Below are 13,135 nucleotides of genomic sequence, written 5' to 3' on the forward strand. Positions count from 1 at the left end.
CGGTGCTGTAATTGTCCTGAAAAGGACAACGAGTGATATAACCGGTCCCTTAATCATTCGACGAGACTAATGTCAAGGTGAACAATAACAACCTTTATTGGGAAACACCCAGCCTTTTATACAAAGCGATTCGCGGGTACTGATGGATAGCTCGGGGTCCCTGGAGTATTCTGTCGAAAAAGCGACACGATACGCGGTTGGGACCCTGAGCGGTAGCAGGTTAAAGGTTCCCTGGGACGGACGGTGATACAGCCGGGCATGCGTCTCCATGGCCGCGCCGGATGAACCCCGTTCTCCTGGAAGTAGTAGAAACTGGGGTTCCATGGGAGGCTCTCTCTGCAATCCAGGGTTGTGACAGGTAGATATTGAAAATTCTATATCGCCCCACACTCACTGGACACTGAATCCCTCCAAATAAAAGACCCCATGATATTTCATCTCCTGCCAACTACTCTACTCTCTTACCATACCTGGGGCTTCCTGCAACCTCGCAAACAATGCGAATTCAAGCTCTCTTATGCTACCCCTTTAAAAATGTTTGATTAAATCCCTTGGATAATGCGGGCATATATATCTACATCCATTTACTTTTGTTAAAAAGTTACATTACTAGCAGCAAAAATAAACATTGTTACAAATTGGAGGATATTTGTGTCTCCTACTAAAAGGGTTTATTCAGACATTCGGTGACTGCTTTTTGTTCCAGAGTGTAGCACAAACACTGCTGTTAATTTTCATATTTCTTTTTGTATCATATTTTTTTATTTTGAAATATTTTGACGCTTTGTTTTTGCACACACAATAACGGCTACATTGAACAATTGAAATGTTTTTTGTTTTAATTTTTGGACGGGCTCTGCATGCAAGGAAACTCAAATCTCAGTCTACAAAAGGGTCATTTGTTTCAACGTGGAGTATTAACGGGGAACCGCTTCCATTATCAGATACATCGGTACGGGCGCCGTAATGCAGGAAAGCGGGACATCGGAGGCTGTAAAACAGACATACAAGTCATGTGACAGGAACCATGCCTCGGAGAGTATAGCATCACTATGGCAACCAGCTGTGCGACGCGCTCTACCTAATCCTGTAATCGGAAGTTGTATGCGTGCGGCGTTCCTCTTCCCGGAAGTGGTTGATGGTGGCAGTGGTTGCTGAAGGATGCCGGTAGACTTGGCTGGTCGGAGGGCTATTTGTATTCGTACAATGACTGTGACATCCGGCGATTTCTCTTAGCGGTTTACGGGTATTTACGGAATCTCATACGCACTACGAACCCTGCGTCCCACCGCAGTATTCTGCAGCACTGACACCCGCTGCAAGTTACCTTTATTGAGTATCAATAATCATTTTCTCCATTCCACTAAATCAGATACTGCTTTACACCTCAGCCGGTCAATATTAATCTGCACAAGAACATCCTGTTATCCCCCATTTCTGTATCCCCAATCTTAAAATACACAGAGGGTGCTTGTAATTATCTCCGCTGATGTCCGGACCCATGTCGTCAGACCTTGGAGGATACCATCAGGTGCCAGTGACGTGTACCAGCACCTGGCAGTGTGATGGGGAGCTGTGTTCTGTGTTAAACGCCTCCTATTCAGAAAATTCACACGAGAAAGAAGAAGATACATCAAGGTGAGAACCGGGTGAGGTTTTAATAAATTCAAATTTTTCGTGTTATTACTGGTTAACTGGAGCAGCCTCTTCAGATGTTTGTATGGGTACCTGGGCGATATATCGCTTTAACGTGTTTCATTGGATTTTATTTTTCAGAGAATGCTGCGTGTATTTAGAACCAGCGGCATCCATTGAAGCTGGGACTCCATGCTCGCTGTTTTTGTCCGCTGTCGGCCCAGAAAAGAATAGAATCCGGAGTGTTAGTGTTTGTAGTCAGGCAAGAACGATTGAAGTTTACAATGTATCATCGGATGGGAAAGAAGAGGAATACCTCGGGAGCTGTCGGGGAGAAAGGTTATGCACTTTGCCAAGCAAGGACGTGGTGGAGAGTCCTGTTGTTTTGTATAAAACATACCTCAAGTTGGATTTTCCTATATCTTCATGCAAAGTCAAGGTATAAATTGACTAACATAATATTTAATACACAATATATATATATGTGAGAAAAAAACATTGGATATAACATTTACACTGTATATCAAGTTTAATATATATGTTTTTAAATGTGTATATATATATTTATGAAATTCTTGTTGGATTTTAACAGATACAAAAGCAGATGCGGTTAAAATTGTGTAAAAATTAGAGGGAGTGCCAGTTTTTTATTTTATTTTATTAATTCCAATTCCATTTTGTCTCGCATTACCTAATTGGTAACTTTTTTGTTATATTATCCAGTTACTTTCGCTTGCTGGGAAACAATGTGTTGCTTTAAACAAGATTTTAGTGGAGATGACCTTAGTCCCAGAAAAATCTTCGCAGCCTTCTTTTGGACTAGGCCCATCCATCAATCTTGATCGAGTACAAAGCATAGTGGACAGTATGGGTGGGAAAATGTCCCCTGGCGCAGAGCAGCTGATGAGTATGGTGCGTGCTCAGCAAAAGGTAAGTGTGAGTGGAGACGTGACGTGTAGATTACTTGACATACTGTGACTCAATTTTGTTAAACCTCACGTTTTTTAGTCTTTCAAGATGCTCACATACAAATTTAGAAAGCCTCTTTTAAGCTTATGGGAAATCCAATATCAATAGGGCTTGATTTCAAATGTGAATTTGCCAGCCTCATCACATTTCCAAAACTGCCTTGCAACTGATGACCAAAGCCATTGGCTCAATTCGAGTGTTGGAGTTGGTTTTTATGTCTTATAAGAAAGCGAGTACATTTGTACACTTGAAAATACATAGCCCTGGCCTTTCTATTGTTCTCAAGGAAACATTCTTTTGTAAAAAGAGCCAAAATGTTAAAATACCAAAATAAGGTTAAATACCATTCTTGATTTCTCGCTGCTCTTTTTCAACTTATGGGATTCTTGAAGCTGGAGGCGCAGGGATTCCACCAGTAGAAATCACAACCAAAAAATTGAGATCAATTAAATCATATTGAAAAAACCCTTCATACTGAAGACAGCCAGAATACAAATACACTAGACTTTATGTTCTATGTTCATCACTTGATATCAGGTAACGATTGGAATAGTTCTTAAATAGTTAAGAAATGCATATAAACAGCACAAGTGCTAACTTTGCCTTTGCCTGCCTCAGAGACACTTGACCGACACCATGAATTATTATTTTTTTCTACTTCTAGCATCAAATTCCCTTTGGGCCCCACTTATTGCAGTTGTTTGGCAACTTTGACCATAGCACAGAGGGAGTGCAACGGAACAAACGGCTTGGAACACAAATCCCCCCAGTTAACAAAGTTTCTGAAATGTTGCTTAACCAGACAAGAGACTTTCAACTACCTTCAGAATCTCTCGCCTCCGTACAATCTGCTGTTCCACCAAATAATGATCTAAAGACAGCAGTGTGTTCATTCTTGCAAACTCCAGTGAATGGTATTACTGGTGCTTCAAATTCAGACTCGCTGATGCCCCTTCTTCGCAATTTGTGTGTAGAACAGAACCAATCGTTAAGAGAACAGGTACAGGGTCGACAAGAAGCTCAGGAAACAAGGTAAGGTCTCCGTTACACATTTACTTTGATGCGTTTCAAGTTTATTAACATAAATAAGAAGTAAATAGCAGAATGTTTCATATAACATTTAGTCTTTTTGTTTTTACGCCTTCAGTCCCAGGGGTTTTTGGTACTTGACATCCCAAAGCCTTTTTTTGCCATTTAGATTTGAGCAGGGCCCTCCTCACCTCTTGTCTCTGTTAGTCAATTTGTTATGTTACATACTACTTGTTATGTCCGGTCTACCCATTGTACAGCGCTATGGAATTTGATGGCACTATATAAAACAAATAATAAAACAATAAATAATAATAATAATTTAACCATATGTGGGTTTCATTAAGATGTACATATACATTCCAAAGGCCATTATTGAATGCCTTTTTAGGATGTGCATGTATGTCCTCCAGGACTGAAGGGGTTTAGAAGTGTCTCCCTACTTCCCAACCAATGGAGAACATCTATTGCCTATGACTAGTCATGGTATTATATTGTTTTCAAATGTAATGCCAAATATATATTGTTGTATATTCCTGTATATAAGAAATGTTTTGAGCAAGGCTTTTTCTACCGTGTGCATCTGTTTCTCTCTGACCATTCAGTACCCCATATATTGTATTAAGCTCTGTCTATATTGTTGGCTCTGGTGCCTGGTAGATCTTTTTTTACTATGTGTTAATTCTACCATTAATATCTTTGTGTGTAAACTTCCTGTTTTAATACATTTAAATTTGTTTAGGGAGGGTGCAGCTGCCCTGGAGAAACTAGTATCGTTACACATGGAGCGAATGGAGAAGACCCTTATACAGCACATTGATCAGAAGATGAAAGATCTTCAGGAACACTTGGATGCCAGACTGGATGGCTTAATAAGTGTTATACAGAACAGTAATTCCTTATCCCCTGGACGGGCAGGGGTGAAACACATCAACGGTGAAATTGATCACAGCGGGAAACAAAATGGTGATTATACGGCACTTTCCAATCATCACATAGCTGACACTCTTTCGTAAACTGGAATGTCTGCTGCATTTATATCCATAAAAACTCTTTGTTGTGAAGACTTAATACAATAATGCAGGAACTGAAGAGGCCTCCATCACCCATCAGGTACCCTATGGGTTTACACAGCTTTGACACAAGGTATGAGTTTTTCATTTCACCTCATCAACTCATCATGCTTTATGAAGCAGCAATCCCTTTGAGAAGGACAGAGTTGGACCTCCATAATGAATATTTGGCGATGTCTCATTGATTAAACTGAGTTTTTTACAGGGCCAGCCTTGGAATGTAGGAGAAGCTCACTGTTTTTTTCTTCATAATGTTTAGTGAAGTCAGTTGGTTAAATGACTAAGCCTTATATTCTATATACGCATATTTGTGCTGGAAATCAGCAATAGGTTCTATCTCCAATAAAATTAGGAAGTTATAATTTACCAATTTTTTCCAAATTATATATTTCTGCGGTTTTTTTGTATGTACTCAGATTGTAAGAGTCCAGAATGAAAAGGCAACATCTAAAGAGGTACATCAATTTTAAATAAAACGGATAACGTTCCATCCTTGATTTCTAATGGTTTATAATTTTATGTAGGCTCTTTCATGGTCACTCCAATAGTAATGCATGTAAGCATTTTCACAGCTTCATACCCCACACGTTCTTTTTTGCATCTGTCCCTCCTATAGAATTAAAATCACAGGGGAATGCTTGTTTTACACAATGGTAGGTTAGACACATACCTGCATAATTAATGTATAGCCAAGGGGTTATTTTTGTAATAATGCAGTATTATAGTGTTAAATGCAGGCCTGGACTGGCCATCTGGCACAATGGGCAAATGCAGTGGTCCAATGACCGATAATTCCACACACTCACCAGATCAGGTGCCTCAGTGTGCGGCCTGGGGCTGGATATGCCCAGCCATATGCCACGTGAGCACAAAAAGCTGCTCATAGCTAGCTGTCAGTCGCACTAACATCATCAGACAGCCACGGCCCTTTATGTGCTAGCGCCACCTGGTTACACCTGCCCGGCCCCGATTAGATGTGTGGTCTAGTACAGCCCTATGCCATGCCACACAATCAGTTTGAAGCAGGAGAAAGCCCCCCCCCCTCCAATATGCAAGAAGAAAAAACATTGGCCAAAACAAGAAGGGAAGCAAAGGCTTGTTTATTTGATAATACTGCAATATGAAACGTTACTACCCCACTGCTCTTACCTATTCCATGCCCACTAAAAATATAGATGTGGAGTTAATATAGAATTATATCTATTTTAAAGAGGATCCAGCCACATAGAACACGAAATAGAAATGTGATGAAATAGATTCTGGAAGCCTAACGCCAAGTATATAGATTTCGAGGAGCAATATAGCAGATAATGCCCTGCGCTGCTTTGTAGTGTTACAGCACAGACTCATCGTACCAAAGATCAAGCCAAGATTATTAATTAAAAAAATGCTTATAGTGTACAATTACAATATACAAAGTGCAAAATATAGCAAAGCCAAAAAAATGAAATTCAAATGGATTATAGCCCAAGAATCAAAGCTATTCAATAGAATATACAACTTTTCTGACTAGTCTATTTCACAGTTTGTCTTATGTTCAGACAGTCTATGAAATGGCCAGGCAAAGTGTTGTGTTTTTTTAATTTATTATGTTTTCTATTTAAAAAATTCACAACCACTTCCCAACTAAACTCTTGGATACAAATGTGTCTCGGAAGAGTCAGTTTATAGGTGAACCAATTCATAGTAATTGTTAGAGAGATGGACATGTTGATGCTTTCTGGTTTTATTTTTCATCAGCTTTTGTGCTTCTTGGTACACAGAATATTGCCTGTAATACTCTTAACTAGTCGGTACTGGCAGGTATCCATGAGTACTTGGCTGTTTCCTAGAATACTTCAGGACCACGAATGCCACAATAAGCACATTGGCCACCAGTACAAGTATTCCAAACAAGTAGAAGGTGCTCTGTTCTGCTTTGGAACCATCTTTATTCTTCTCACTAACCGAACCTGGAAAGACACATGGAACAAGCAAATTGAATTGGAGAATTCGCTGAATACATATGTATATGGGTAAAGGTGGGCCAAACTGGCCAAAGAGTGGCACAGACAGAACCAGACTCTTAGGCTCAGCTCAGGACCCAAATACAGAGCTAAATATTAACAATATTTCTTATAATCATATTTAGCAGTTAAGTTTGGTTAATTCAACCCTTCAGAACAGATTTATGAAGACATCTTTAATAACAGACACATGGCTAGACTGCTCCACTTGGAGAGAAACCTGAAAAGGATTTGAACGTGTCTGTTTATACTCTCTTATCTTCTTCCACTATCCACACTGCCTGAAAGGCAAGTTTAAGTTGTCACCTATTAAAAAAATATGCCTCAACTTAAAGTTACATTTCATATTTCAACTTGTGAGCTGCATCAGCTAGTTATTTCTATGTTGGATTGATTGGGTTACCCTCGTCTTTTGTTACATCCGATCTACATCTGTCTTTTTCACTTATTGTTTTAGTATACCTGGGATGTATGTCTTACCTAAAGGCTCAGCTCCGCTCTGGCGTTTCAGGCGGATCGGGCCAACCACTGCATGTGCTTTCCGTACGTTTGAACCCAGATCCCTGCGTTTTCGAGTGATACAGCCCTGGTTACAACGGGATCCAGAGTCATTTGCGTCGCATATCACAACACGACACTGGAGGTACACAGAAGGTTGCGCTCGAAGAAACTTAAAGGCACTAAAGCTGAACCGAGAAAACCCACTCCCAGAAGGAAAGTTATGGAAAGTGTCATCTTTTAGGCACCTGTAAATTAGAAAAAAATATATATATAAGGGCTATCAAAACCCAGCTTTTGGATATAATACATTTAGTTGGTTATAGTTTCCATAATTAATAATAATAAAATAGATTTTGCTGTGTTTTTTCTGTGACAACCACACAGCTAGCTTAAGAGCACACTAAGGACTGAAGGTAAACACACCTGACCTGGTATGTGTTAAAAATGTTTTTTATTTCCTCTCCTTACCCGTTTCTGATAAGGTCATAATTTGGAGAGGTAAAGTCTGGCTTGGAAGATGCAAAGCAGGTGTCTGTGAACACAGTGAGTTCTGGGTCGTTTGTCTTTAGTGTGGCTTGCAGGAAAAGTGTGTTATTGAGCTCAACAAAGTAAGGCGAATCCAGCACCGGCGAGTTGAAATCTTGGGACTCGTAGAAGGACAGACTGACGTCGTATTTGCCCGTTTCCTGCTGATCCTGAATGATATCATTTTCTGTCACATACATGATCTCCACTGCAGACTCGTTGTCTAATTCACATGTCACAATGATTTGTAACTGCTTACGCCTTGTGATCACTCCTCCGCCAGGGGATGCAGTAATGATGTTGGTGTATGAAACAATGTGGTCATCCACCTACAGAACAATCAGAAATAAATACATTTGCAAAGTGATTTTTTTGTCAGGATCTGTAGCAATGAACCCAAAAGGTACACGTTTACAACTCCTACCTTTTTGACTGTTCCACAAGCTGAGAATGGCACATTAAATACAACAGGGTTGGAAGAAGCAGCCACACACGATGCATTGGACAGCGCTAAATCATTTACATCATATCCCAATGAGGTGATGTAAGAGGGATCAATAATCACTGTCATTTCCTCTCCAGAGCAAGACAAAGCACCTGCAATTACACCATACCATTGGTTACCAAAACAAAGTGAGATCAAATGGACTTTTAACAAACGACAGCTATTAGTTATCCTATAGATATCCTGTAAAGGTAAATGTCTCCTAAACAATCCATCTTTAATGCCTCTTCACAAGAAGTGCCACACTGTTAGCTCAGGTAGGTCTTCTGCTCTACAGTAATGGCAAATTGTGACTATTTACTTTGGTTGCACTCACTTGTGTTGGATTTTGGTAATGCTACATAATTAGCAGAGAATCCATAATATGAGTTGGCATAGTCAGTGCTCAACAACAAGGTCAGGCTGTTGGACGTTGTCTCTACTTCTGCCACTGTACGGCCACACAGTACATCCAATAGCGGTGAACTCGTAGAGGGGCCATCGTACAAAGCAATGAAATCAAAACGGCATGCGGGGTCTATTTCCAAACTACACGGAGAAGAATAAACACGTTAGAAAGAAATATCAAAGTTCAAAACATGAAAGTGAGCTAGGTGTAGTGAAATTGTGAATTGTGTTTTCCTAGGTTTAAAGATAAAATTGTCACAATAATATGTATACAAAAAGTAGAGAATGTGTTCATAATTGTTTTTCTTCTTCTAGATATCTTACTAAATGGCATTCACAAGTCACATAGAAAGTTGTGGCGATGTCCAATCTCTAACTACACGTCTTAAAACAATATTTTTTATTAAATTCTCAGTTTATTTCCATTTAGATCGCTTTGACAAGCAGGACATGAGTAGACACTAGAGGACATCATAGATGAAACAGGAGGCAGACTCATATTTATGATAGGTATTGTGACTCCAAAACATCATCAGGAGTCTCTAAGCCCCTTAAGAATTATTCTGTTAGCAGACATCATAATAAAATTCAACGTCTAGTTCTAATTAGTTGCCAAAACCTTAAACACTTACAAGATTTCCGTGAATGTTAGATCGATCTTGGTGTTCTTTGGTACTTCCAGGTGCCAGATGCAATATGCAAAGTGTGGGTGCCGCCCAGGATAATTTGGACTGGCGATCGTTCCGGAAAAACCTCGGAGATCCCCCCCACAATTTGCAGGTTCTGTTTATAGTCCACGGAGACAAAAACCCAAAGATATAGGTTTAAAAAGACATATTTAAAGGAACAGTCTAGCCCTAAAAAAACTCTGGACTTTGATGCATGCAACTAAGAACATGCATTGTTTAATTGTTGAAGTTAGAAAATGAGATTCGGCTGTCATTTTTGTACCAGTCTGTTTCTAATGAAAAAATTAAGATTGCATTAGTATGTTAGCTTCTTGTACATGCTCAGCAGAAGTCTTATCGAAGTCACAGAGCAAGCAAGCAATTGTATCATGTGTTCTACACATTGGTGACTCCTATGACTGCCTTGTCCTGACAACTCAGGTAGCTGCTGACTCATCTGTTATTAAGGCCCTGGGTTGTCTGCTCCCATTGAATATATACTCAGTAGAAGCAGCCGGGGGAAGAGTTAAATGAGATAAATACATTCCAATAAGTTGAGAATGTCTGTACATGTTTGCATGCAGTAAAGTACCAAATATTAGTTTTGTTTTTAAACTTTCCAGTATTATAAATAAACGTGAGCCCTGATTTTCAGCAAGTTCTCAGGGTCCACCTAAAGTCCTAGATTCGGTGATTCCATGCTACTGGTTATGTTATGCTACTGGTAAAACAGGCTAATACAAGTTGTAAATAACTTACCACTACCAATAGGAAATGAGTAATACAGGACATAGGCATTCCGTTGGAAGCTCTCAGAGTTGGTGGACACGCGGACAGATGCGCTGCCAGTTGTCTCAAACACTGCAATTCTAGGAGAGTCTGGGCAGAGTACACCGAGTACTTCAAGATTTTCATCAAACACCGTTATGTTCTCTTGGGAGCAGTCTGCGACTGGGTTCAGACTGGAGAAAAGAAACCAAGAAGATTATTAACTGAGGCTTCAAAAACTGAACAACCTTAAAAATCTCTTTTATGATTTGGGTTGAAAATTGGTTTCCATAGGGAGCTGAGCCCTATGAAGCAAAACAAGTAAATCACAGAACGTATTGTAGCCTCAAAATAATTATTAACCATCTATTTTTTGTTTTATTACCTTATCCTTTTAAATATAGTCCTTGCTTTAAAGTAGACATAAAAAGCATGTCTTCATAATACTTGCCTAAAATGCCCATTTTGGTTTCATATCAGCAAATTTCAAAAGTAACATTTAAAAACATCAGAATTATAAAAAACATGTCTCAATTTGCTGGTCCATTAGAATCAGATTAAAATATGTTTTCAATATTGTGCTGTTTTCTTTAAATATAATTAGACTTCATTAGCATGGCCATAAAGTATCGGCTCTGTGTGGTACGTGAGTCACACAAAATATTACAAATGACAGCAATGTTTACTGGAACAAAATGAGTTAAAACCAGTTTTTGTCAGTGCTAACCTACATTTCTTTATGCAGCACTGCATTTTATGCTCAAGCGGAGAAACATTTTTCAAAGACGAATAGTCCTGCAGATGTAGCAGAGATGATTGACTACACATGCTAAGGTTCTCCTTCTCACTTGTCACCTCTTCCTTTTTCCCTCTACGAGATTTCACTCGGGCTGCCCCATATGTCTGGAACCTGCTTCCACCGAACCTTCAGCTTTCACCCTCCCTCCCAACATTCAAGAAACATATCAAAACCCACTTCAGAGAAGCCGCACCATCTTAGTTACTAGAACTTCCCTGTCACTGATACAACCCCCACACTACCTCTCACCCTTTCTCTATTCCTTATGTTTGTCCTCACCCCATTCCCTCAAGATTGTAAGCTTGCGAGCAGGGCTCTCTCCACCTAATGTATCGGTTTGTCTTAGTCTGTCAATTCTAGTCTTGTTATAATGCTTGAATATATGTATTGTAAGAAGAGCTGCGTAAATTGTTGGCAATATATATAAATAAAAGAAAAAAATAATAACATATTGAACTACACCGAGAATAACCATATTTAACTAAATTATAGCATACAAAGTAGCTCTCACTTTAGCACAGAGAAGACAATTCTTGTGGTTTCATTGTTTGGTCTCACAAAGTCCCATGTGCAGTCAGAGTCTTCGTTCACCTGGATCTGTATAGGTTTGTAGGCTTCGGTGAAGCTGGCCCCACATCGTGCTGCATTGGAGAATTTGATTTATTCCTCTTTAGGGTAACACAGTCAACATATATATTTTGGCTCAGCACTTATGGCCTCAGTTTATTATATTTAATGCCATTTTATCTCTTTTCAGTACAAGTAGATTACTTTAGATATCACAATTTCCCAGTCATCATCTAGAATTTCATTCTAATTACAGGTAGGTGGACTAGTGGACATTTCAGTCATGTATGTGAAATGCATCCATAGCTGATGCAAGTTATCAATGAAACAATAAGCCATTTATTTGCCAATTACAAAGCATGGATCTGAGTGATAGTATGCTCCCGTTTGTGTATCGCTATTATCATCGGTGGTCTACTTGAAAAGCTCTCTGAAGCCTTACTTACTATTATGCTAATGCACATAAGACTTTACAACACAGCATATTAAATATACAGTCTAAAACATGTAACATGTAAATGACGTAACATAGAAAAATAGAATTTTATGGCAGATAAGAACCACTAAGTTATTCCTGTACTCCAGTATAATGTAAAAACATCCTACAATTGGAAACTGGAATTCCATTTATACAGCTATAATAAAATAATCTTAATAGTCGCCCCATAATCTAGATTATTTACATACGTTGAATTTCCACAGATTTCTCCTGGGCTTGCGAAGCAGTGACAAATAAAAGGAAAAACGTCAACACCCCCACCGGTGGCATCTTAAAAATGTCTGTGTGAAACATTTCCCTGAAATTCTTTTTAAAGGATACGTAAATTAATATATACCCATGCATAACCCTGCCCCGTCCTTCAAACGTTTTTCATTGAGAAACTTCTTGATTGCCCCAGCTGTTATTATTCAAGGTGTATCCCACAGCTTTTGAAGTGACAGGTGTATTAGGGTGATCAGCACCTGTTTTTCTCTCATCTGCATATCTCAGCGGGCTGAGAGATTGTACATAAATGTTGCGGTGCCAAGGATAAAATGTACTCAGAGCTGAGGTTACTTTCTGTTTTACAAAATACTCTAAACATATAAACATAGGCAGATCCAGTGGTGTTTTTTGGCCAATGGCAACTATGCTAAGGGTAGCATTTCCAGGGAATCACAGGGACAGCTCACAATCACGATTGGGTGATCAGGCTCCCTGGTTCATCGCTGATCCATGCACTAGTTGGGAAGATCAATGATCTTGCTTATAATTGGCCTTTTACACCATGTGCCTAGTTTGCAGAGGCTCTGTCAGGGACTGGTACCATACAGACGACTGTAATGACCCAGGGCGCCCAATAAGGGGATTCAGGAGTTAAAGCACAGTATCGGAGTCGGACACTGCACTCTCCCGGGTGATGAGCACCTAGGGTTGTGTGGTCACAACCAGGGCCCTGACATAGCAGCAGATGTTGTCCAGAACAAAACAGAATCTGGTCATATCCTACAGGCAACCTGGAGTAGACATGAGACAAAGCAAGCAAGGGGGACAGAGCAAGAAAAATAGCCAGACAAGACATACATGGTAAAGGACACAACAAAGGACAGGAAACCATGCAAGAAACACAAGGGATGGAGTGAGGAGCTGAGATCCTCAGACACTTCTCCTTTAAGCAAGGATAGGATATCTTAACTGGGACATGGGGAGAGGAGAGAGGAAC

General features: G+C 39.6%; 2 protein-coding genes across 2 annotated transcripts; one reads left to right on the top strand and one right to left on the bottom strand.

Moving 5' to 3' along the window:
- Positions 1 to 1,501: 1,501 nt before the first annotated feature.
- LOC149298974 (ATPase PAAT-like) lies at positions 1,502 to 4,649 on the top strand. The gene is made up of 5 exons (XM_089486802.1): positions 1,502 to 1,638; positions 1,777 to 2,074; positions 2,359 to 2,565; positions 3,302 to 3,636; positions 4,376 to 4,649. Exons 1-5 carry the CDS (start codon positions 1,502 to 1,504, stop codon positions 4,647 to 4,649), a joined length of 1,251 nt encoding a protein of 416 aa, XP_089342928.1.
- Positions 4,650 to 6,488: 1,839 nt separating this feature from the next.
- Positions 6,489 to 12,201, bottom strand: LOC149298975 (CUB and zona pellucida-like domain-containing protein 1). The gene is made up of 9 exons (XM_089486803.1): positions 12,120 to 12,201; positions 11,377 to 11,506; positions 10,058 to 10,260; positions 9,263 to 9,413; positions 8,560 to 8,771; positions 8,163 to 8,335; positions 7,682 to 8,067; positions 7,193 to 7,458; positions 6,489 to 6,658 (listed from the first exon to the last, which is right to left on the bottom strand). Exons 1-9 carry the CDS (start codon positions 12,199 to 12,201, stop codon positions 6,489 to 6,491), a joined length of 1,773 nt encoding a protein of 590 aa, XP_089342929.1.
- Positions 12,202 to 13,135: the final 934 nt, after the last annotated feature.

This window comes from Sceloporus occidentalis, unplaced genomic scaffold (genome assembly GCF_023333645.1).
Source record: "Sceloporus occidentalis isolate IW3139 unplaced genomic scaffold, rSceOcc1.0.p SCAF_30, whole genome shotgun sequence".
In the NCBI taxonomy this organism is placed as follows: Eukaryota; Metazoa; Chordata; class Lepidosauria; order Squamata; family Phrynosomatidae; genus Sceloporus; species Sceloporus occidentalis.

Coding starts and splice junctions, on each gene's coding strand:
- LOC149298974 (XM_089486802.1), top strand. CDS start 1,502: ATGTCGTCAGACCTTGGAGGATACCATCAGGTGCCAGTGACGTGTACC. Junction 1,639..1,776: donor AAAGAAGAAGATACATCAAG/GTGAGAACCGGG, acceptor TTTATTTTTCAG/AGAATGCTGCGTGTATTTAG. Junction 2,566..3,301: donor TGGTGCGTGCTCAGCAAAAG/GTAAGTGTGAGT, acceptor CACTTATTGCAG/TTGTTTGGCAACTTTGACCA.
- LOC149298975 (XM_089486803.1), bottom strand. CDS start 12,201: ATGCCACCGGTGGGGGTGTTGACGTTTTTCCTTTTATTTGTCACTGCT. Junction 11,507..12,119: donor GAAATCTGTGGAAATTCAAC/GTATGTAAATAA, acceptor TCTCCAATGCAG/CACGATGTGGGGCCAGCTTC. Junction 9,414..10,057: donor CTCATTTCCTATTGGTAGTG/GTAAGTTATTTA, acceptor GACTATAAACAG/AACCTGCAAATTGTGGGGGG.